At 40.1% G+C, this 26,041-nt stretch overlaps 2 protein-coding genes across 2 annotated transcripts in view; both read left to right on the top strand.

Annotated features, from left to right (window-relative positions):
* The window catches only part of LOC134675421 (sodium- and chloride-dependent GABA transporter 1), a 341,033-nt gene that overhangs the window by 39,889 nt on the left and 275,103 nt on the right, over positions 1–26,041 (top strand). The gene's annotated exons all lie outside the window — the stretch shown is intronic.
* Positions 1–26,041, top strand: part of LOC134675461 (fibrillin-1-like) — a 55,928-nt gene that overhangs the window by 3,616 nt on the left and 26,271 nt on the right. Inside the window, exons 2-20 of the mRNA XM_063533730.1 lie at positions 5,539–5,710; positions 6,229–6,307; positions 8,593–8,715; positions 9,118–9,220; positions 9,741–9,874; positions 10,549–10,675; positions 11,491–11,652; positions 12,359–12,538; positions 12,963–13,112; positions 13,399–13,495; positions 13,611–13,663; positions 14,165–14,293; positions 14,552–14,695; positions 15,040–15,193; positions 15,377–15,942; positions 16,350–16,571; positions 17,042–17,143; positions 17,467–17,643; positions 18,049–18,189. Coding sequence (XP_063389800.1) covers positions 5,539–5,710; positions 6,229–6,307; positions 8,593–8,715; positions 9,118–9,220; positions 9,741–9,874; positions 10,549–10,675; positions 11,491–11,652; positions 12,359–12,538; positions 12,963–13,112; positions 13,399–13,495; positions 13,611–13,663; positions 14,165–14,293; positions 14,552–14,695; positions 15,040–15,193; positions 15,377–15,942; positions 16,350–16,571; positions 17,042–17,143; positions 17,467–17,643; positions 18,049–18,189 — 3,015 coding nt within the window. The remainder of the gene's footprint in view (positions 1–5,538; positions 5,711–6,228; positions 6,308–8,592; positions 8,716–9,117; positions 9,221–9,740; positions 9,875–10,548; positions 10,676–11,490; positions 11,653–12,358; positions 12,539–12,962; positions 13,113–13,398; positions 13,496–13,610; positions 13,664–14,164; positions 14,294–14,551; positions 14,696–15,039; positions 15,194–15,376; positions 15,943–16,349; positions 16,572–17,041; positions 17,144–17,466; positions 17,644–18,048; positions 18,190–26,041) is intronic.

Raw genomic sequence — 26,041 nt, 5'->3', positions numbered from 1 at the left:
TGTTAACTGAAGTGACCTTAACTATTTTATTAACATCTCAGTATTCTTAAACACGGCAAGGTCCAGGCACAGTCAGCAGCAGAAGTGCTAAGCGACTTTATTAAGAGAATAAGAGCGTGTCGAGGTGATTTTGAACACCTCGCTCGCTTAGCAACTTTTGCTGCTGACTGTAGGTATGTTAATTGGTATTTAACAAAATCACCGTTTTCACGAGTTAATTCTGTTTCGATATAGAAGTCTTGTGATGTTAAAAATCATGAAAACAAGAAATAAATCCCACCACAATCAGTCATATACAATTATGTCATAACCTAAACTTAAACTATGACCTTGAGACTCCGACCCATTTAACTATCATAAGTAATAAATTAAATTGAAACATAGTTCAGACAGTCCATTACTAGAAACTCAACCGTATGTTAAAGCGGGAAGGTTTAGATTCCAAAATCAACAGTGATTAAGAGGGGGTGTAAAGCCAGCAAATTTGATGAAAACTAAAGTATACTCATGTTTAGCGTGTCTGATCCCCAGGCTATATCAGTAGCTATTGTCAGAATCAGATTTGGATTTAGTATTTTATTTGCTTTTTAAATGGTATTTACAGTAGGTCTTCAATACTAAAACAATAGAGCTACAACCTACAACTACATGTTTGGTAATAGAGACAGACATACAAATATTGTGTAATGCCATGTGTGTCGCATGCATCATATTTAAATAAAATTAATTTTTAACTATTAAAAAATTACTACCTAGGTAATCTATAACTATTTTATATTGCTATGGTATGCAAGGTAACGATATACAACCGAAAATAAATAAAAAGTAGACATTTATGCAAATATAGTTTTCGTGAGAATTTCTTCATGGTATTTGCCCTTGATTAGAATGTGTAAAATAAGTGTACTGTTTGTGTCAGCTTCGACGCACGAGCACGACTGGAGTTTACGAACGGTTATAAAATACAATTTTATATTGTATTCAAAATCAAAACTCCGCAAATTGACAGTTGTTATTTGTTGACATTGAATAAATAAAGTGTTTCCATGCAGCCGTGGCGTGGGATGTGCGAGATAAGTTGCGCACGAAACATAACGTAACGTAACGCAAAAAGTATAATAATGTACCGTTTGATTTTACTCCCCATAAACTTTCAAACCATGTGAAAATTGAAAATTGATTCTTAAGCAGTAAACTCAAGTCAGTCAATGAGTAAACTCCAAACTTCAATTTAGCGTTAGCCCCCTCTTAACAGTAAGGACGATGGTATACAATTAAGACAATCTGTTAGCAATTCGCAACGTTTTTATAAGAACATGTGATGAAACCCACCCAGATGTCAGTCCATCTGGCGACTATAAAAAATGGCTGATTCGGGGCAGTGAGACGATTAACGATTTTATTACGATTAATGATTTTTAGGGTTCCGTACATCAAAAGGAAAAAACGGAACCCTTATAGGATCACTCGTGCGTCTGTCTGTCTGTCCGTCTGTCACAGCCTATTTTCTCGGAAACTACTGGACCAATTAAGTTGAAATTTGGTACACATATGTAAATTAGTGACCGAAAGATGGACGTATTTTTTTTATAATTTAAAAATACATAGGTTCGAAATTATTTAAGAAAATAGCCAAAAAATGACCATTCCCCTCCTTTTTATCTCCGAAACTACTGAGTCTTTCAATTTTGAAAAAAAATACTCAAAATAGTTCTTTACCTATAGATGACAGAAAAACCTATTAGAAATGTGCAGTCAAGCGTGAGTCGGACTTAGGTACGGAACCCTAGAAACGCGAGTCCTAATACTCGCACTTAGCCGGTTTTTTTTTAAGAAAGGGGAAAGGAAAATAAGACTTTCATAAATAAAATGCCGTATTTGTTGGTAATTTCCAAACGATTTTTTAGGGTTCCGTACCCAAAGGGTAAAACGGGACCCTATTACTAAGACTTCGCTGTCCGTCCGTCCGTCCGTCTGTCACCAGGCTGTATCTCACGAACCGTGATAGCTAGACAGTTGAAATTTTCACAGATGATGTATTTCTGTTGCCGCTATAACAACAAATACTAAAAACAGAATAAAATAAAGATTTAAGTGGGGCTCCCATACAATAAACGTGATTTTTTACCGAAGTTAAGCAACGTCGGGCGGGGTCAGTACTTGGATGGGTGACCGTTTTTCTTTTGCCTTTTTTTGCATTGTGTTACGGAACCCTTCGTGCGCGAGTACGACTCGCACTTGCCCGGTTTTTTTGTTTTGCTGAATTAAGTCTAGTGATACGTTACGTATACTCGTAATGCAAGCCCGTTATTATTGAAGTTATTTATTTATTTATTTAAAACTTTATTGCACAAAAGAATAACATAATGTACAAAAGGCGAACTTAATGCCATGAGGCATTCTCTACCAGTCAACCTTAAGGCCAAGTAAGTAAGTAAGTAAGTAAGTAAATACTCTTTATTGCACCACAAAGAAAAATTAAATAACAGATAATAAAAAAATAGAAAATATTGCAGAAAATATTGTAGGCAGGAAGTTGCGTATTATTTGCAATTTTATGAGTACTTGAGAACTATAGGCATTTAATTTTTATTGTTCAGTTTACGATGAATATAGTTAATTACGTAATTAAAACAATTAGGTCACTTGGCGGTAAGTCAATAAAAATTGGTATAATAAACACTATATATTATGTACCTACTAGCCTACTACGTAGGTAGGTATACTAACCGCAGGACTACTAAACTGGGGCCAAATTCGACATGTACAACTGTCAGATTTCGCATCCACGTCAAATCAACAGTTGATTTTATCGCATACTGAGTTATGATTCCATCAACGGTGGATAATATCATTTGGTACAACTAAAACTCCACTCTAAACTAAGGATGGTTCGGTTTAGTTTGCTTGTCACCCTAACATCAACGGGATATCAACACGATACGTCAAACGTCGCTTGTCGAATAGGGGTCCTGACCTTCGATGGCTCTTATAGGGTACATCGCCAATTACTAGCCACCCCCCAATTACTGGCCACTTAATTTGATTTCTATTTATAGGTGAACAAAGTTCATTTTAGTATATAAGGTACGAAAATCCAATTATTAGCCAGTTTTCAATTACTGGCCACCTATTCCAAAAATGAATTCTATTTACAGATAAATAAAACTCATTTTCAGTATAAGGAAAATGGCCAGTAACTGAAATTTATCCACAACCCACTCGTTCAATAACTGGCCGCCTCTTACAAAAATGAGTTCTATTCACCTATACACAGAATTCATTTTAGTATAGGTGGCCAGTAATTGAAAACTGGCTAATAATTGGCGATGTACCCTACATACAGCGACGGAATATATTATACATACACACGTATAATGGATATAATAGATGAAGCTATATTTTTCATTTCGGGAAACGGTACATATGACTTACACATATACCTACTGACAGTTATCCCTATCCCTTCTTATTAAGAAGGCATAGGCGTACCCACGGTGGGGCAAGGTGGGGCAGTTGCCCCACCCTGGTCTCTGACCATAAGGGCCACCCCACATTTAGCGTCTTTCGAGCGTCGGCGTCTGGTCAGCGCTATGGAAAATGACGTGGCTGCGCAGTTGCGTCGACGTTGCGTCGAGCAGCGGCCATAGAGTTGTAGACGCCGACGCTCGAAAGACGCTAAATGTGGGGTGGCCCTAAGCTAAGAATTTTCAATCGTACCCTGTTACAATGTACCCAGCCTCCCCTACTTCTGCCCCCCCCCTGCAAAAAATGCTGCGTACTTACGCCCATGCTTCTTAATATACCCCGCCCGCAAGTTAGAATATTAATTGTTATCATATGACAAGATATACTTTAAAAACTATAAATAAAAAAAAAACAAACCGCTCCCTGCGGCTCCCGGTGCAAAGGTGCCCATGATGCTCGCAGCATTTCCGCTCTGGCTCATCACGGACAGCCTTTAAATAAATATAAACCATTAAATTAAAAATATAGCCTATAAATAAAAAGTTAGTGTATATATTACCTAATATACACAATTTCCCACTATTAAATATGTTTTAATTAGGTAGGCTAAAATAAAATGATAAGTCAAACATCTTGTCAAAGATTATGGATGATAATTTGCTATCTTCCTAAAGCAAATCGGAATCTGAAGATAATACGAATGGGCCCGATCATTATAGCGAACAAGGATAATTTCCCCATAAACATGCTGCAACATCGCGTGGGTGCAAGTTTCCTCCCAAGAATCTGCCCCCATTCCACTGACCCAGAAATGCGACATTGATGCATGTTTGTTTATTCAGTATAATCGCCTTGTGGTTTGCGGTGAAGTTAACTATTGGCAGGGTGCAGGCATATTTAAGATGACAATCGATATCGAAACAACTGATACTCGAACTAAGAGACTCCTTGAAATATTGCTTTATTATTTTATCTACTTGCACTTTTGCATAAAACACTATAGAGTCTATTTGGAAAGAGAAGAGACTCTTTCCGAACAGACTCTAATAAGCTGTCAAATACAACAGTACAACTTTTTGATATAAAGTACCTAGATGTGTATTTAATATAATTGAAATATAACGAGGACTCTATAATAACAAGTTTATAGTTATACAATAAATAACAATAAATAAATTCTAAGGCCGAGAAGGACAAGTCCAGCAAGTACCTAGACTTAGCTCACGAGATAACCGCCATGTGGGATGTTGACTCGACGATCATTGTTCCTATAGTCGTGTCAGCGAACGGTCTCATAGCGAAGAGTCTCGACCAACAACTAGAGAGACTCTCGCTAGGTGGTTGGATCAAGGGTCAGATGCAGAAGGCGGTGATCTTGGACACGGCGCGGATAGTCCGCCGGTTCCTCTCTCTGCGGCCCTGACCACCGGCAGCTTGGGCCCTGCCCCGCTGCCGGCGGCACCCTAGGTTAGGTTTTCTATAATGTGTTTATAATTTTTTTTTATTGTTTTGTAAGTGTTTTTATATTTTACTTTTATATTCATATTATAATTAACCTAACTTAAGAAGAAAAATAAATAAAAATAATAAAATCTTAAGTAAAAATTAAAAACTATAAAATATTAAGAACTAAATTTAAAAATAAACTATAAATGAAGAGAAGAGAGGGATAAGACTTATTACTTATTAAACATAGATAGAGTCGGACCATGAAAAGTCTGCAGCGGATTTGATAGCCCACGCAGTGCAAGTGTCATTTATACGTCATAATTTCATAGAAGTTTGACGTTTAAAATAACACGTGTACTGCGAGGGCTATCAAATCCACTGCAGACTTTTCATGGACTGACTCTAGTATAGTCTAGTATACTAGAATTAGTATGAGAAATTAACTAGTGACGTAACGTCAAAATAAATCCATCTCAATGTTCTTTTTCATATGATGACTGATATGCAACATTTTAGTTTTCCCAAGGAAAAATATCCATAGAAATTACTAATATAAGACGACAAAACATTCGCTTAGGTACTTATCAAATAATCATCTACATCGGTATGTTTATTTCCCAGGATTCGTGGACGATATCCCGAGAATATCGAAACTATGCTGCGACCAGGGCACGTCCTACGCCAGACAGCATACGTCAGAGGACTGCTCATCATCAGCTCCGCCGGCTGTGGCACGGGATTTAGGGCCGCTATGCCTTTATGCCATGGACGCTTGCTGTAAGCAGTATTTCCAGTGAGTGATTATTCATTTTTAACCATTCCCGTTCATTCAATCATTAGAAGAAAGAAAGAAAATACATTTATTTACGTCATCATAGGTACAAAACCAGTTAAATTAAAAACAAGATGTAGGTAAGATGGACGTTAAAAAGACGTCATTACCTACCCGTTTTAGAGGGGAATAATAGCATCGGTTTTGTGGCTCCATGACGGGCCATCATACTGGTAGTGGTGTCGGATGGCTCATGGTGCGGCGGAATGGCGATGGGATAGCCACTGTGTCGATTTTTCGTACGCAAATCAAAATTAGTGGGCTAGCGATGGTGGGTACGTATACACGTGGCCTATTCCATAATGCGTGCTCTCAATCATCGCATGGCCATTGCGCTGCATCGTGTAGAGAAGCCATATCCATCGCATGGCTATCTTGCTGGTTCAGCGCTGGGCCATCGTGTAGAGGAGCCATTACATGGTAAACGCGTGATGGATGTCAATGAATTTTATTTTTAACCATAATTTTGCTACTTTCAGGAAGAAGAAAGAGTGCGACACAGGTGTCGATATTGCAACTAGCACGCAAAATTGCGACGGGACCATAGAAACGGCACAGGTAAAGGATGACTCACGTTAGACCGGGCTGTGTTGGACCCGGAGCTTCCGGCGCACCGTTTTCTATGGAAAGCATCACGTGATCGCCTGTCAATCCTGTCATGTCATAGAAATGTAAGCGCCGGAAGCTCCGGCCCGGACACGGTCCGGTCTAACGTGAGTCATCCTTGAGGCGATGTAAGAATGATTCACACTACAACGGTCCAGGTCCGGGCCGACTGGGTCGAGCCGTCTGATACTTAAGTTTTGTATAGAAAGTCCGTAACTCGTCAACGTCATAGAAAACCAAGTATCAGAAGCCTTGGCCCGGACTTTGACCGTTTTAGCACGACATGCCGCGATGAGCGAAGCAACTGATTTTTCAAACTATGTAATTCAATATGCATGTAAAGCGGTATACGCACTGAGGATGCATATTTAAATATGAACTCTATGAGCCCTATAACGTGACATTGCAAACCCCTATAACTCCGCCATTTTGAGATATTTTTTTAAATAAAGTCGAAGTCGAAAAAAGTCCATGAGTACCTAATGATCGTGCCTGCTTATAAATTTTCCCGAGAATCGATTGAAAAATGCGACCAGTAACAAAATGAGACAGATATATTTGGCGATTGCTTGGTCGATCCATTGTGTTTTCCCATGCCGTCCCGTCATAGACTTATATCTCGGCATGAAATTGAAATTAGAGTTACCTAATTATATTAACCCAATTACCTAACATTCTCGCATTGCAGTATCGGTTAACTAAACACGAAACTAGGTAATTAGTAATGCTTATCACTAGATAACGTTCTAATGTAAGAAAGGGCTTAAGAAAATAATTGTTCTATTAAGATAGGACATTTTATAATGATATAAGAAACGGTTTAAACGACACATCCATACTAATATTATAAAGGCCAAAGTGTGTCTATCAGTACCTCTTCACGCTTAAGCTGCTGAACCGATTTAGTTGAAATTTGGTATAGAATAGTTTGAGTCCCGGGGAAGGACATAGGATAGTATTTATGTCGGAAATCATCCCTGAAGAGAGTGTAAAGGAGGGGTGGAATTGAAAGAGGTAATGAATTGCCTAATAATTGAAGTAAGCAATGCGCGAATTGAATGATTGCTAATAGCATTATCCAGGCGCTATACCTAATTTATAGCTGCTGTCACTAATTCCACGCAGATGAAGTCGCGGGAAAAAGCTAGTTGTTTTATAATGATAAGGCATTTTGCTGTGAGCGGTTTGTGTTGACAATATTATGAGATTGTTTAGATTATAGTGGTAAATTATGTCAGTGTCAACATCCTTATTCTGTAGTATAGCAACGTAAATGTTTCATTATCTCGGTATAAACAAGTATTAATAGAACAACTTAAACGTTGAAGGATTTATTTCGTACCTATACAGAATCCCCTCTTTAATGGCTGATAAAAGTGATAAAATAGTCTCGCCAAGTTTCTTGCTGGTCCCAATATTGGGATACCCTCCTTCAATTGAGGAGGGATTTAAATCATCTCGAGCAGTGGTATACCACTGCTCAATGCATCTGCAACCCTATAGAGTTAGATCCAGCGTAGCTTTATTTGACTTTCATAAGCGCATTGTAATGCATACTTGGAAAATAAACCCCCTATCTTTACATATAAATAAATAAATATCAGGGGACATCTTACACAGATCAACGTAGCCCCAAACTAAGCAAAGCTGGTTCTATGGCTGCTAGGTGATATACATATTTATATAGATACATACATAAATAGAAAACATCCATGACTCTGAAACAAATTTTAATTTCAAATTTTTAACAAGCAGAAACGTCTGCTAACGATGCTACAACAAACTATCTGGAACAAATATTTGTGTTCATCACACAATTAAATGCCCTTACTGGGATTTGAACCCAGGACCATCGGCTTCACAGGCAAGGTCACTACCCACTAGGCCAGACCGGTCGACTTAATTTTATCTTGTATCCCGTATCACCGACAAATAAATCGACAATTCATTTAACAAAATCGGCTCAGTAGTTTCGACGCTACGGTGGAACACATTGCATACCTAGAGTTACACCAAGAAAAGTCTGCAGCCATTTTGATAGCCCACGCAGTGCATGTGTTATTTACACGTCATAATCATTTCATAGAAGTTTGACATTTAAAATGACACTTGCACTGCGTGGGCTATCAAAATCGCTGCAGACTTTTCACGGTCTCTATCACTCCTATAGTTGTTCCTATAGCCAACTTCGGTGTCCATTATCAGATAATCTAAATGATATTCTATCTCTTTCCTAGTCATGCTGTAATGAGTGCAAGAAAGGGGTAGAAGCTGCTGGCAGTGGAAACTCCTGCACAGCACCAGAAGGAGATAGCCAGGACCAACTGCTTTCTGGAGATGCGTTTAAGCAGTGTTGTGTGGTAATATATGTTTAACAATAAGCCTATGTAACTTTCCCATGTTGACTTGACTATGCTCTTATCGAAGGTGCTTACGAAAGCTGTTGGTAGCAATAAGTGATCGATTACCAACGGATGTTGGAATTTTGCAACAAACACATTTAGAATAGGGATCCGGATAGGTGGGCTAGTATAGCCACCAAATGGATGCCGCAAAAGGAGCGCAGAGAGGATGACGTGGCAGGTCCAGACGGAGATGGCGGGATGACTTAGATACCTTCACTAGCAACTGGCCGGAAATAGCGCAACCACCGGGAATTCTGGAGATCAAGGGGAGAAACCTTTGCCCAGCAGTGGGACACTGTAACGGGCTAAGAAAAACATATAGACATACAAACATATAGATATTTTGTATACTTTCAGAAAACCGTCGACCACAACAAGAAGTTGCACATAGAACCTTTGAACCACACCACCGCGGGGAAGCCTGCGCATCATGTGTACCCTGCTATACCTTCGTCGAAAGGTACGTAAATTAGGACTCACCACTCGTAGTCTAATAGGGTGGAGTCCACTGGACCACTTAAGTAAATAAAATATTACACACTTTAACCTAAATTTGGTAAACAAATTTTAATACCTAACTACTGTGAAGGTGACAGTTAAACATCAATCATCAGTGAGCATAGGGTAGAGCAAAAAGTATAATAATAATTATAATACTTTATTTTTTGATTACCTACATTATTTATGGGATTACCTACATTAATACCAGGACTGCCATAGGCTATAGAGATACTCGTGCTGCGGATTGGTCGAAAACAGCGGGCAAAATGTTTCTGAAGTTTTCTGTCATTACATGTCTTTTTATGTTATTTATTTTATTACACATTAAATCATAAATCTTAGCATTGATAGCTGACAATGAGAAGCATTCATGGGAAAAAAAGGATTATAGAATTTCCCATTCTTGAATAATTCCTAAAGTTTGGCGTACAAGCTTTGTGCTGCTGATGATGAGTAATGGTTTCAATTGTGTTGTCCAGAGGTGTCCTCGCTATGTGAAGAATACGCTCCGAACGAACTCTGCGCGCACCACTGCATCCCAGTACCAGGGTCATACAAATGCGAGTGTAACCCAGGGTACAAGCTCATGCCTGATGGAAAGAACTGTAAAGAGGTATGTTGTTTCTCTCTTATCTAGAAGTCATCTAGAAGTACATCGCGCTCGCGCTCTTATTGCGCTCCAAATAAGAACGTGTCACATATTTTTGCGGCCCTAGTTGTGTAAGATACTATTGCTGATGACTGTACTAGGCAAAGAATATAATACTCACTAGTACTAGGCTTATACAAGTGCAGAGTGTAACGCAGGATACAAACTCATGACTCAGTTCGTACTTAGAGCAGTAACTGGAGACGGCCTTGTCTGTCATTTTCTCTACAAAAAAGTTTGCCAATTTTTGCGGGGGAGAGGCACATCAAATGTATCTATGGCTATTTGTACGCAACGGACAAAGAACTGTCTTGTCTCTTGGCTAGAGATATCCTGAAGAAACGCTTCATTCCGGTACCGGGTCTAAAGGCCAGTGTAGCAAGATACAACCTCATCATCATCATATCAGCCAGAGGACGTCCACCGCTGGACATAGGCCTCCCCCAAAGAGTGCCACAATGACCGGTCTTGCACCACCGGCATCCAGCGGACTCCCGCGACCTTTTCCAGGTCATCAGTCCACCTTGTGGAGGGTCTACCCACGCTGCGCCTTCCGGTACGTGGTCGCCACTCACCCCGGTGCCCCGCCCACTGCCACTTCAAGCTCATGTCTGACTAAAATTTTAAAATATTTCCAGGTGACGAAAAACCGCTGCAAGCCCCGTAACCCATGTCAGCATAAGTGCTACGATAACGGCGGAGCCGATGTCCAGTGCTCGTGCAAACGGGGGTACGAGCTGATGGCTGACGGGAAGAGTTGTCAAGGTATAGTTTGTTGTTACTTTTTTTTTTGTTTTATTTTTGTTGTATCCCGGGAGGCGTGTCCCAAAAAGGTTATTGCCAAACTGGTTTGGGTTGAGTGTGTTAGGTATATACTTCTATTATCCCCTCGGGCGGCAAAGCAATATTATTAAATTTGCGCGCCGTGCGGCGCGACGCGCAGTCCCGAGCCGCATTTGTCCATTTATTTATTAATTATAATTGGTTACATGTATGTAGGTATAGGTTTCGAGACATCTTTCTAGAGTCAGACCATGAATAGTCTGCAGCGGATTTGATAGCCCACGCAGTGAAAGTGTTATTTTAAACGTCAAACTTCTATAAAATTATGACGTTTAAATGACACTTGCACTGCGTGGGCTATCAAATCCGCTGCAGACTTTTTTGGACCAACTATATTATGGGTTGTCGTCAGAAGTCTTGTTGGATAATTAATGATAATCAATATAATCATATCAATCGTGGGCTCACGACCGTTTTCTCCCACCGCACCGTCGGCTAGGCGCTCGTCATCATACCCTGAAATCTAAGTGGTCACGCACAGTAGGGTTTCAGAGGAATTTCTTTCCGCGTCGAAACTGTCCCGAGGGATTTAGTATGGAGTTTTAAAAAAATGCGTATAATTTTTTTAAGGAACGCGCATTTGACGCGCATTTTGATTCTGGTATTGTAGGAGTCCATAGGCTGACCGCTTTTCATCAGACATACAGCCCGCCAGCGCGTTTGCCACTAACGTGGTAGCTATTACGAACTGTGCCAATACATCCTTTGAGTTAATAACATATCAATCTTTATTCCAGATATAGACGAGTGCACGCACGACCCGCCCGTGTGCCTGCCCGGCACGAAGTGCTACAACGTCCACGGGTCCTACAAGTGTATTCCGGTGAAGAACCATGCTGCTGAGAAGGGGCAGTGCCCTCCAGGGTTTACCAGGAATCTGGTTAACTTCGCTTGTGATGGTGAGTCCTGATTATATCCGATGGCTATAGATAGTATAGATCATTGGATATAAATGCTATAAAAGAAGCTCTACCAGAAAAATCTTTTGGTCACTGAATGCACATTTACCGGTCCGTGATGGTGAGTAATGTCGTACTTGAATAGAAATAGAATAGAAATGGTTTATTCGGTGTTGAAATACATGCTTAACCTATAATACATCTTATTCTAGTACAAGACACCAAAATGGATGCCACTCAGCATATGCCGATGACTAATGTCCTTAGCCATGGCGCTGGTTTTCAGGGCAACCAATTTAAATACACATAAAAAATATAAAATAAAGCAAAACAAAACTTAATGCAACATATGGGAGAAGAGATGACAGTTGAGTTAATTAAATGATAATCTCTGTAAAAGTTGAACTATTTTCCAATCGCTAGAAATCACTTTTATTTATGATTCGCTTCTAGTTCCATTCGAGTATATTTTACAAATAAAGATTTGTATTTGAGTTTGGGTATGGTAGATATCCTCAGGCGCCTTTTGCCGTGTAAAAATAATCAAGGATATCGTAGAAATATTTGCCGTGCCGTGTAAACTTCATTCAGTAGATAAAGCGGCGGGTCGTCGGTGTCCCATAATCGCAATTTTAAGTGTGAATTTTTCCATTCACCACATCACGCGTCTATTGGTTGATAAAAGATAACCGTCTCTTTTTTCCAGACGTTAACGAATGCCTCCTTCCGAATCCCCCCTGCCCATCGTACCTCTGCGAGAACACGATAGGGGGGTACAAGTGCGACGGCGTGTCGGGAGACCCGGCTAACCTGGCCAACAGACCCAGGGTGGTTGAAGAGAGGTGTCCTACTGGATTCAAGACTGGCATGAATGAGGAGTGTGATGGTAGGAGTCATGATCATCCTTTTAACTAAGAAATATCCTCTACTTAACTAAGATTTAGCATAAGTATTCATTTCAGACGAATGTCTATCATCGCCTTCCTCGCGTTGTCCTGACTTTTGCCACGGCTCATGGGAGCCTGGGGTCTGCTTGGCAACTAATCCCGAGAATGCACTAGTAACGCAGACCAACGCCTATATACTGAACATAAAGGCTGAAATGATTAAAATTGAGTATCACTATATTGGGGATATAATCTTGCTGCGTCCTTAGGGTCGCGGTCGCTGCATCCAAAACCTTTCTTCCTCTCATTTCTGCAATCAATATGCCCCGTCTATAATTTGTATTGGTATTTAAATCTGACAACGTTTATTGCTCACTAAAAGAAAATAATCGATGGCTGATATGATTTTTTTTTCTCTTTCAGACGTGGACGAGTGTGCAGAACACAAGGACGATTGCAACCATCTCTCTCAGTTCTGCATCAACACCCACGGCTCTTTCTATTGCCAGGACCAAGCTTCCAAATACTGCCCGCCAGGGTTCAAGATTAACCCTAGGACGAACATGTGTGAAGGTTATCTTCAAAATTCTTCTTTATCAATCTTTTTCACTCACGCTTCCTATTAGCCAATTGTGATCAGTTTTCTGCCTTCTTCATTATTATTTAGACTAAGGTGTTTTCCTTCTGCATCTTTCTTGCGTTTATTTTTTAAAGCCTGTCAATCTTTGCTATACTTACTCGTAAAAGATCTAACGATCCTTCTTGAACCTCATTTCTTGAAACGAAAGCGAAAGATTTCTTGACCTTGATCAGCTTAAAACATGATTCGATTTAAAAGAATTTACCTATTCTGCTGCAGATATCAACGAATGCGAAGACGAGGAGCTCTGCGGAGATTTGACGTGTACTAATCTATTAGGACAGTACACATGCCAACAGAAACGCGACAGGAAAAAGTGAGTAGTTAAATGTTCCTAGCTCCTTCACTGAATTAGTCTGAGCATTTGGACTCCATGTGAAAATGGTGTTCTTGGAGTTGTTTGCTATTTTAATTTTATGTTTGTCCTTCAGAAATCAATGTCCCGATGGTATGCGACTAAGAAGAGGAACTAGTATTTGCGAAGGTAATGTTTAAATCTTAGTTAACACGGCCGGTTTAACATCATGATAAATAAAAAAAAAGTTCTGCTTTTCCTCTGATGTGATGATAAATTTAGTGGAGACGAAATTATACAAATTGTCTTAAAGATCTGTACAGCAATATGCGAGCGGATCACAAACGTCATGCTAGCGACGCATTCACCAGATCAGGGTATGTAGCCAACGTGCTAATCCATAACGCCCTATAGCATATCGTAGTCATCTCTCTATCACTCTTCCACACTGGTGGCGACAGTGACAGTTGCGTTTCGTTCGCTATGGAGCGTTGCCCGAGCGTTGAACAATAGTTTCCTTGGCATCGAGTGTACAGTCGCCATCAGATATATCGCAGCGGCCGAGGTGTTCACAATATCTGAACAAGCACTCTAACGCCCTGACAATAGAGGCATGCTCAGATATTTGGCCTTGGCCGCTCCGATATATATGATGGCGACTGTACTCAGCAGGATATGTTTCTTTTTCAGATATCGACGAATGTTTGGAAGGCACCCATCTATGCGACCAGTACCAAACCTGTCACAACACCAATGGGAGTCACGAGTGCAGATGCAAGCAGGGCTTCGAAGCTGATTTGCTGACTGGAGCATGCGTTGGTGAGAACAATGTAAACCTTAAGTTAGTGAGATAAGGTTTAGATTCCTGTGCCTCTGTTACATCAGATAACTGTATTTTTTACCTAATTCTAGATTTCGAAGAAGGAGATTTTCATTTCATCAGGATCTTTGTTTTTTTTATGTATGTACGTCTTATCGAAGATGGCGGGACAGATTTGAGAAATTCTTGATTTTTCTGAAAGCGTTGTCCTTTCTTCACAGTTGGTCCTGTCCTGATTAACGTTATTTCTGTTTCAGATGTAAACGAATGTGCGACTGAAAGCCACGACTGCGTGCCTCAGTCGCAGCGCTGCGACAACACAGTGGGATCTTATCTATGCATCCGTATCACATCCTGTGGTACAGGCTACATCCTTCAACATTCCACGGGACAATGCGAAGGTAAACATCCTAAATGTTCAGCAACATTACTTGCCTATTGTTAACTTGCGAACAAAGTTAACAGCGCCGGCTTATCGATAATCGATATGATACGCATCCAATAAGTGTACGTAGTTCCATAGGCAGTTCATAGGTGGCGCTGTAATTAATTTCGGCTAGCGAATTTTGATGTACTCATTTCACTTTTCCAATATACTTCATATATAGCACACGCTTGTTTCTCTCCGACTCCCTTACTATACTCCGACCTCTGCCCACGTGCCAACGCCACCACACTACAAGTGCATCCCTCAGTTGCAGCCTTTTGACGACAAAAGACAATAAGTGTTCTTTTTTTTTCCCAGATATAAACGAGTGCGCGCTCGGCCAGGACGACTGCCAGCGGCTCGGGCCCAACTTCAAGTGTATGAACATCCCTGGGTCATTCCGGTGCTCCCGGGTCTTACCCAGCACTACCACCACTACGCTCAACCCGGATTATGAATATTATTACGATTCGTGAGTACCAAATCGTTTTATATTTAATCCAATATATAATTTGATGTCAACACTACTCGAATAATTCCACGAGTAATTAGTAACTAGTCACAACCTCTTCATACCACTTGCCGTAGAATACATAACACCCACACCCCACAACGGTTGTATTCTGAGTTTGTGACTAAAAAAACTTGTTTACAGCGACGATGAAGAAATCAACGCGACTCTACCAGAAACGAGCAGTGCAAGACCAGAACCATCCACCCCTAAACTAGAAACTATACCAACCACTCCTTCTCCACCCACAACCTCATCAACAACCCCAGAAAATAGATCAGAGCGCCCTGAAGACAACTTCGTCTTCACGGACAAGGACCCAGACACGAGAGACTTCAACTTCGGACCATTACCCACAACATCTACCTATTACGAAACTAGCCAAGAACCAGAGAAATCAGAGACTAAAGAAGAAATACTTCCAGAACCTCCCAAACCTGAAGAAAGGCCAAGTGAACCACGGCAACCTGAGCTAGTTGAACCACCAGTTCCTTTACCTCCAGAAGTTAGGATACCACCAAATAGTCCTAAAATAGTATTTGTTAATAAGAAAGATGAGGAAACGGCGACGGTAGCGGCTGAGAGGAGACAGGATGGTTCAGTGTTTGTCGATACACAGAATTTGCCTGAAGGGGAGTGGACGAAGATCAATGCGAAGCCCATTCAGTGCCAGATTGGGTTTGAGTTGGATTCTTTTGGAGCTTGTTTTGGTAAGTCACAAGTAACGTGTCTGTATCGTCTAAAATTAGACTTTTAGAAAACAAACAAAAAACAAAAAATATAAATTAAAATCGTTGTCGTATTTTGATAGCTTTCTGATTAAATTGGATCATTTGGATTTATTCGATCAGCAATGGGAGAGGTTCAAACTGTCATCGTTCTTTTCCAACAATACAGCAAAGTTTGGAGGATTTAATCTATTATAATTAAATGATAATATTAATGAAAAAGCTCGATGTCTATGAGACAGTAAAGTCATTATTCGAAAATAATTGTTACGAGTTAATATTTCGAAGTCAGCAATTCAAATTATTGCTTTCATTAAGTTTCACATTACACATTTTTCCTCATCTTCTCTTGTCACATAGTCTTTAATCTTTACTTACCTGACCTCCAGATATTGACGAATGCGCCACCAATCGTCATATCTGCACCAGCTTCGAGACCTGCCGTAACACCATGGGGGCCTACGTATGTGATTGCAATGAGGGTTACAGAAGAGACCTGATCACCGGCATGTGTGGCCCCATGCCTACCACCACACCAGTCACTACTCCACCAACGCCAGCTACTACTCAGAGCACGACTGTGGCTCCTACTAAAGCTACCACACCAAAGTGTAAGAACAGTCTTCTATCTTCGTCTTTTGGAATTATCCTTAATCTTATGAATTATCCAACTAAGTAAGTTGAATGAGGTTCATGGCTTTGGTTCATGGTTCAAAGTATTATTCACGAAGCAGAACCGTGACTCAAGGCCGTAGCCTTCAGAGTGACTGACACAAAGAGACTGACATATACATATCACATTGATTGACACTTACTAATTTATTTACTACAGAAAATTTATTAGTACTTGCTACGTAAGGTAGAAGTACTAGTGCTCGACGCTGCACTAGTACTTCTACTTACCAACAGTTGCAAAAGTGCATGGCGGCTTCATCGTTGAATTCATTCATTATTTCTCCATGCAATTTCGCAGTTCACTGTACTAATCATCCTCACAACACTTTGGTAATAAGCTGAATGCTAAAAAAGGCAAATTTAAAATGTTCTTTCTAATTGTAAGTATATTGAACTTATTTCACAGATGATTATTGGGGTTCCCGTCGTAAGTTGCCACGGCCATTCCGACCCCGGATTCGTTGTGACGTGGGCTACCATCTTAATCCTACCACGGACCAGTGCGAAGGTAACTTTGCTTCTTCTTCTTTTTCCTCTCGTTGTCCCGGCATTTTGACGTAGGCACTAGTCTATACGAAAGCGACTGCCATCTGACCTTCCGACCCAGAGGGGAAACTAGACCTTATTCGGATTAGTTTGGTTTCTTCACGATATTTTCCTTCACCGAAAAGCAACTGGTAAATATTTTCGTACATAAGTTCCGAGAAACTCATTGGTACGAGCCGGGGTTTGAACCCGCGATCTCCGGATTGAAAGTCGCACGCTTACCGCTAGGCCACCAGCGCTTCCTGCTATCTTTCAACTCCGTAATCCTAATAATATTTGTTCAAGATGTGAACGAGTGCGTGAACGGCCAGGCTAATTGTGCAGCCGTGGAGATTTGCGTGAACACCGAGGGCGGCTACCGGTGCGACTGTCCCCCGAACTGGGTGCTGGACGCGACGCGCCACCGATGCGTACCTGCCAGGAACGTGCATGGCTTCCCGCACGGGTACGGGAATGAGCCAGGTGAATAAAAAAATACAAACACTTAGTTTCTTCGGTTGCGAGTCTTGAAAGCGTATATAATAGATTGCTAACCAAGGGATGAAACGTACTCATTTCTGCCGAGGCCAATTGTCCGAGACTGAAATGATGTCTGGCACCCGAATTAAACATTCTACTTTTCATTTCGAATACGAGACATGCATTTCGCATGTGTTTTTTTTAAACATGACTAAATATACATTTTTATAGTATTTCTTGAGGGTAGAGGTACTTTCAGTTTAACAATTTAGGCAAAAGTATCGTTATTTATGGAATGAGAAGTTAAATATGGGGCTCAAGAAGCGATTTGAGGCTAGATTTTGTTTACTCTTTTTAAATACCTAAAGATAAAGACCATAAATAGTTTTCCTATTTCAATGTTTTCAGAATATCAACCTCCAATTGAGTTGGATCCTCCAGCAAATAAGGGTACGAAGTACGTGAAGCCCATAGTGACTGACCTGGGTAACCGGCGGAAGGTCGAGTGCCAATGGGGCTACAGGCTCGGAATGGACAATATTTGCGAAGGTGAGTTTTATGGTAACATTCCATTTCTAACCGCGGCTGCACTACCGGTACTGAACGCGTCGCGGTCATTGTCAATTTCCATAGTAAAATTAACAGTAATGCAGCTGTCATTGGAAATGGACTGTCACCTTTAGAACCAATCAGGAACGGTGAGAGATACAGACAACTCAATGGAAGTTGCAGATATTTTTTCGAGCAAGTTTGATCACGGCAAGAGCGCTGATGTAGGTGACTGTAGCAATGCACTTGACATGATAGAGAGTAATATAGAAACAAGTTACAATGAAATGAAGTGGTGGGCTGTAACACCTAAAGAAATTGAAAGCCTTGTTACTTCCATGAAAAATAAAAAATCTTGTGGCCATGATGAAATGCCGATCGGGGGGCACGGCAGTGCCCCCGCCAAGTCGAGCGCGAAGCAAACACTGCCGTACCATCCTTTACTGGAACCATTTCGCCGCATTTTCAGGCCCCTATTTGAGAACCTCTGGATAAGACCAGAACGCAGAAATTTTGGTCATCCAGTAAGCTATAATCACATACTTAAAATCCAAAATTTCAAGTCTATAGGTCATTTAGTTCCGACGTTAAGCGAAAGCAAAGTTTCGCATTTATGAAACTCACTCATGATCATCAGAATAGAACTAGTACTTCCCATAAACTCAGAGAGCTGAAATTTGGTACAGAGTTAGGGTTTAATGGCCATATAAAGGGAAAACCTAAAAATATTGCAATATCAGTCACGTTTTAAAGATCTAAGAACTGCATAAGTAAGTTTGTAATCCCATATAAATATATGATATTACTAAGTTACTGTTGCAGTTCCTACAAATAGTAGGTAAAGTAAAGTAAAGGTACACTACGATGTACGATGTGAGTATGAATGAAGATATGTTTAGTTATGATATGTGTATACATAGTATGGGTATGAGTACCCGAAAAGAAGAACTGCCTACAAAAAGAGATGAGATCCCATCAAAAACATTACATGTAAAAAGGTGCAAGTCTCGCAACGCTTTTACTACAAAAAAGTTTTGAGATGTAATGTGAAACCAAGTCGGTTATTTTAATCAGTGCCAGGGGGTGTTAAAACCGTATCAATAAGATATCTTTAATTTGTAATACGTATAATGACTTGGCCATCGCACGGCTGCATAATGACAAAAGGATCATCGTCACCTATTAAAAATAATTCTAATTGAACATAACGCTAGCGCTAATTGCAGTTTGAGCATTACACATATTTACGAGTACGGTACGAGTAAAGCATTATGTGCGATTGCCAAGTCATTATATGATGATTAGTGACGGATTACTGATTATTATTTAATTATTAGATTTAATGAATGGGCAATACGAAAAACTGTTGCTACTGTACAAGAATCAGAACCGGAAAAAAAGAAAAGAAAGATTTGTAATAATAAAAAAACTACTCCTAAAAAGAAAAAAAATGTGTTAAATAAGAAAATCTAATAAAATAAATCAATATGACCACGTTTCTACAAAAAGAAGTGAAATCCCACCAAAAACATTCTGTAAAAAACTAGCGAAGTCTCGATGGAGCTGCTTGTTTATCTCTAAAAAGTAATGAAATCTAGACAAAGTCGTGCCAAGTCTAAGGTTCCTTACTGCGATTTCTTTATTATTATAGTTAATGTTGTGTGACTTGGCCGTTGAAGGGTACACAAGGGTACAAAACCAGGTGCTCCATGACACCATTGCACCAATCTGCCATTGCACCAAAAAGAAGTGTTTGTTTCAGGCTCGCCCATACATAAGTATTATTGAAATACGCAGCTTTATCAAGCCTACAATTGACTGGTTATTGAATCAACGTTTTCCAAGTGGCAATTTTCCATCGTCAATGGGTAGCGGTTCTGGCGACAGATTGGTGCAATGGTGTCATGGAGCACCTGGTTTAGTACCCTTGTGTACCCTTCAACGGCCAAGTCACACAACATTAACTATAATAATAAAGAAATCGCAGTAAGGAACCTTAGACTTGGCACGACTTTGTCTAGATTTCATTACTTTTTAGAGATAAACAAGCAGCTCCATCGAGACTTGGCTAGTTTTTTACAGAATGTTTTTGGTGGGATTACAATTTACAAGGACAATATTGATTTACTAGCGGGCCCATTAGCACACTTCTTTAATAAATGCTATGAACTAGGCAGCTTTCCTGATCAACTCAAAGTAGCAAAAATTCTCCCAGTACATAAAAAAAATGCTAAGAATGATCCAAAAAACTAGAGTCTGGCTACTGAAATTTTACCTAAAGATTTGGCGGGAAATTCAAAAAATCTTGGACTGGTCACACTTTGTGTAGTAGGAATTATAGTTTTGATACTAGACAATATTTTTGATATTATGTGCTCAAGTAAGGTACCTAATGAAATAAGTTAAATAAACGTTTACGTGCACTCAAAGTCAGCTCACATAATTTCTACCACAATTTAAAGTACAGTCAACGACAAACACATATGTTTACGTTCAAATATTAATATTTTATAGATATTTTTCAGAACTTTTAGTTTATCCGTTTCTTTATACACTTGTCCTATTTATGAGATTCAGGCATTAATAAATTCACTTACTTAATCAAAGTAATAGGCAAATGTTAGAACTAGTACTTAAAGTATCAAAATATTTATAGAGCACCAACCTCCAAATTTGTTTACGTTTGGTTAGGAGTTGTAAACATTGCAGTTTTTCGTTATACAACGCTACACATCGACTTCGCACACTGTCGTAATTATTTACGAGCTTAAATAATAGTTGCCGAACCACGCTCAGTATAGAAATTATTAATTTTATTTAAAATAAACCCCTTATAAACCGCAAACAATTTATAAACAATTTGAATGAATGACATCAATTGACAACTGACTTTTAGCTTTTTTTTTAAATCATAGACAATTGGTGATACAACAACGAAATATCTGTCAACAATTTTTGGCTAGCCAGACTCTACCGACCGATTTCTTTATTGCCGGTTATGTCAAAATTGTTCGAGAAAGTGATCAAAAAAAGGCTCAGTACACACCTAAATATACACAATGTAATAAATCCTAGACAATTCGGATACCAAAGAAATATTGGCACTACAGATGCAATAGATACTTTACTTAGCGACGTAGCACAGTACCTCAACAATGGAATGAAAGTAGCGGGTCTCTTCCTAGATTTGAGCTCCGCCTTCGATACAGTAGACCATACAATTCTTTTAAGAAAGTTAGAATACTACGGAGTGAGGGGGAAAAATCTTCAAATACTTAGAAATTATTTGCAGAACAGGAAACAGTATGTAGAAATTAGAAACGTGGATGAGGGACAAGACAAAGTCTTCAAGTCAAAAATGACCACAATTACTAGAGGGGTCCCTCAAGGATCTATTTTAGGCCCTATTCTCTTTATCATATTTATAAATGACGTCATAAAATACGTACAGAACTCCCAAAATAATTTAAACGTGGTGATATTTGCCGACGACACAAATGCTATTATTAGTGCAAGTAATGAAGTCGAACTAAAAAATAATATTAAAACGGCTCTTTCAGTTTTCCATAAGTGGTTTGGAGATAATAATTTAAAATTAAATACAGAAAAAACAAGTATCGTCCAGTTTAAGAGTGATCGAAAAAATAAGGACATCCTAGAACTAGCCTTTGACGATAACACTCTACGATCCGTTGAGGTTGTCAGGTTTTTAGGGGTAGAAATTGATTCTTTTCTTAACTGGAAACAGGAATTGAATCAAATTGAAAACACAATTAGTTCTGCCTGCTTTGCACTGAGAAATTTAAGAGATATCATCGGAATAGATCGATTGAAAACTGTATATTACGCTTTAGTTGACTCAAAACTCAGATACAGCATTAAATTCTGGGGGGCAACGTATAGTTATAATATAAAAAGAGCTTTCATCATTCAAAAGCGGGCAATAAGAATAATGGTGCGTATACCCCAGTGGGTTTCATGTAAAGACTTCTTCGCCAAATTAGACATTCTAACTGTACCATGCCTTTATATTATGATACTATGCACGGACTTAGTAAAATTTCTGGCAAGTAGTGAAACTGTAGACGCTCGGGCGATAAGACTGGCAACAAGAACAAAAAACCTGAACCGTCCCTTTACACCAAGACTAAAAGTCACTGAGTACTGTGCTAGATACCAGGCTATCAAAGTTTTTAATAGGCTACCCACAGAACTCAAAGCGGTTTGTAACCCAACTACATTTAAAAATAAATTAAGGTCGTTTTTGCTAGCTAAATGTTTTTATTCAGTTGAAGAGTTTTTCCAATACAATAATGAATCTATTTAATTCTGACATGTACACCGTATATTATTTAATTGAATCAAGTTTTCTTTGTTTTTTAGTTAAGTATTTGTTTTTTTTTTGAAAAAAAGTCCCGTCAACTGTAGGTACAAGCAAAATATAATATTTTCAATTCAAATTTATTACGAATTGTATTGATGTAAATACCATCTGCACGGGAAAAACGGCAAGTGAAAGAAGTTTTGCCATGCTTTTGGTGTCTTTCTGCTACGAATAATAACACCAAATCGTTCCGCCCGAAAAATATTCCTGAAAAGTGACATCTCAGTGACTGATATCTATTATAAACAAAGGATATTATTGTGTCAAAATGTCAACATTTACTTATATTTTCTACTTACGTGCCTATAATTTTGTGATGTTTACCGTTTTGTGGTAATGTATTCAGCCTCGACCCAGCTCACGGAATGCCCTATATGTCAAGACCAAAAACCCTACAAGGGTGCCCACGGACTCAAGATCCATCTATCCAAGAAACATGTTCCTCGGATAGACCTACCCCCGACCGACTCCTCCCATGTCGACATTTCTGGGGCCTCTGTTCCCAACACTGCGGCTCCCTCTGCAGATTTATGTTCTCGGCTAGCAGTACTAAAAGCTCACACTAAACTAGCTAAACGTATACCTAAAGGCGCTAGGGTTGCTGTAGCGCGGAGCCTCACGGAATGCGTGGCCAAGGTGGTGTCTAATAATAATGTACCCGCATGGGAAGCCTTACTAACTTTTACTTACAAAAATATTCATATCCCTAAAGACCAATCCAATCGCACTTTATCAGCTATTATCAAAGATAATATACTCCACCCTGACTTTCCCGTAGATTCCGCGGAATCTTCAATCTTAAATATTTGCAATACCCACATAAACTATAAAATTAAGACAATAGAAAATAAGGTTTCCGACGGTAACATAAGAGGAGCCACAAAACTTCTATTTTCTAATGACACATTGGCCACCCGTTCCGACGAAGTGTTCTCCTCTCTCAAAGAAAAGCATCCGATTTCAACCACACCAGTACAACTTCCCGTGCAGCCTCAAATCTCTCCGCAACCACTGCAAGTTACGGATCGTGCAACATTACATGCGATCAGCTCTTTCCCCAATGGTTCGGCCGGTGGCCTTGATGGCATAACCCCGCAGCACCTCAAGGACCTGACCAGCCCGCTAATGGGAGATGCCGGAGAAACCCTCCTCAAAGAGCTGACCGCATTGATAAATCTAATGCTTTCAGGCAAAATCTGCAGCGAAATTACTCCCATCTTATACGGCGCTAACCTGATAGCCTTAAGAAAAAAAGACGGTGGCATTCGTCCGATAGCGGTGGGAAGCACTCTACGGCGACTAGCCTCCAAATTGTGTTGCCGCGAGTTTCACGACCGCCTAACAGACAAATTCAAGCCCAAACAACTTGGTTTCGGTGTCAGAGGCGGTTGTGAGGCCGCAGTGCACGCCACACGAACTTTCCTGGAAAACTCCAATTTCGAAATTATGGTAAAAGTTGATGTTAGAAACGCTTTTAATTCTATCGACCGAAGCACTCTTTTAGACGAAATTCAAAAAGAAATTCCGGAAATTTTTGAATACCTAAACCAATGCTACGGTAATCCGTCTAAATTAATGTTTGGTGAAAAAGAAATTGCCTCATGTATCGGGTGTCAGCAGGGAGATCCGCTCGGGCCCGTCATCTTTAGCCTCGCAATTCACCCGATCATCACTCAGCTAAAATCTGAACTAAATGTATGGTATTTGGATGACGGGACACTTGCAGGGACGGCTTCTTCTGTATTAAACGACCTAAATATAATCTCAAGGCAGTTCGCTGAAATTGGCCTCACACTTAACTTCAATAAGTGTGAGGTTTTTATCTCAGACAAGCTTTCAGCTAGTGCCCGGGCTGCTTTAACCCTAAGTCTCAACTCTGTCGCACCCAATTTCACCTTCGTTACACGAGACTCCCTCGTATTACTTGGTGCCCCTATTTTCGAAGACGCTATCCCTATAGCAATAAATTCAAAATTAGACAACTTTCACAACTGTTCAGATTTATTATACAAAATTAACGCCCATATTGCTATTTACATCTTACGCCTGTGTTTATTTTTTCCAAAATTCTTATACATTTTACGTTGCAGTCCTGTTTGGAAATTCTCGCATCTCACGTCATCCATTGACAACATATTAAAAAATTCGGTTTGTAAAATTCTAAATGTCTCTTTCAGCCCTCAAAGCTGGTCCCAGGCTACTTTGCCTATTAATTATGGTGGCCTGGGTATCCGCTCTACGGGCGATCTGGCTCTCCCCGCTTTTCTCTCATCTGTCCACAGCGTCGCTCATCTCATCTGTGGCATTCTTAATGTCACCAATCCCACGGGTGTGGTAGTGGCGAGCTTGGCAGATGCAGAGTCAACTTGGAGTGCTGAAAATCCCGGCGAGAGCCCACCTACCGAAAAAGCCAGCCAAGCATCCTGGGACCTCATAAAAATAAAAACAACCCATAAATCCCTTTTGGACAATAATTTGAACCCCCGCGACCGTGCTAGACTGCTCGCAGTATCGGAACCCGAGTCAGGGCATTGGCTGCGCGTCTTGCCGTCGCGGAACATTGGTTCCCTTTTAGACCCGGCGTCACTGCGCGTAATAGCCGTATGCCTCAGGCTTGGTTTGAAAGCCTGCGAGCCACATGCTTGCTCCCGCTGTGGAAGCCATGTTGACGCTTATGGGCACCACGGACTCCACTGTCAATCAAGCGCCGGCCGATTTTATAGACACACAGCCCTAAACGACCTAATCCGCAGAGCACTCGGTACCGCTTCCATACCAGCAACCCTGGAGCCAGTAGGTCTATCTGCGGCGGATGGCAAAAGGCCCGACGGCTGCTCGCTCGTACCTTGGTTCCTGGGGCGGCCCTTGGCGTGGGATGTAACATGTGTTGATACATTGGCCCCATCCCACGTCCTGGGCTCTGCCAGGAGGCCGGGGACGGCAGCAGACGACGCCCAAATTACCAAGTGTCGCAAATACGCATTTTTGCAACCGAATTACGTATTTGCGGCACTTGCAATTGAAACTCTCGGTCCTTGGTCGTCAGACACCAAAAAACTAGTCAAAGAAATTTCTACCAAACTGGTCTGGGTGTCTGGCGACCTACGAGCTGCCCCGTTTTTTGCACAAAAACTCAGCCTCGCTGTGCAGAGGGGGAACGCGGCCAGCATCCTGGGAACAATGCCTCAGGCTAATTTAGGGCTAGATTTATAATTAATTTATTTTGTTATTTATTATCTGTTTTAATAAATTTTATTTATAGAGTTTTTTTTGATTGACATGTTATCAAATATTTATTTCACTGTAACTATTGTAAGGTATGATTTTATAACATTTTATATTTGACATTATATTATATTATTTTATTAGTACTTTTCACCTGTTATTTAATTGTTTAATTTAATTATTGAAAACTTATTTACTTATTTGCTGACATGTCCCATCTTTTACTTCGTTTAATTAGATTAT

The sequence above is a fragment of the Cydia fagiglandana genome, chromosome 22, assembly GCF_963556715.1.
Source record: "Cydia fagiglandana chromosome 22, ilCydFagi1.1, whole genome shotgun sequence".
Taxonomy (NCBI): domain Eukaryota; kingdom Metazoa; phylum Arthropoda; class Insecta; order Lepidoptera; family Tortricidae; genus Cydia; species Cydia fagiglandana.
Note: the sequence above shows the minus strand (reverse complement) of the source record. Positions and strands in the feature narration are given on the sequence as shown.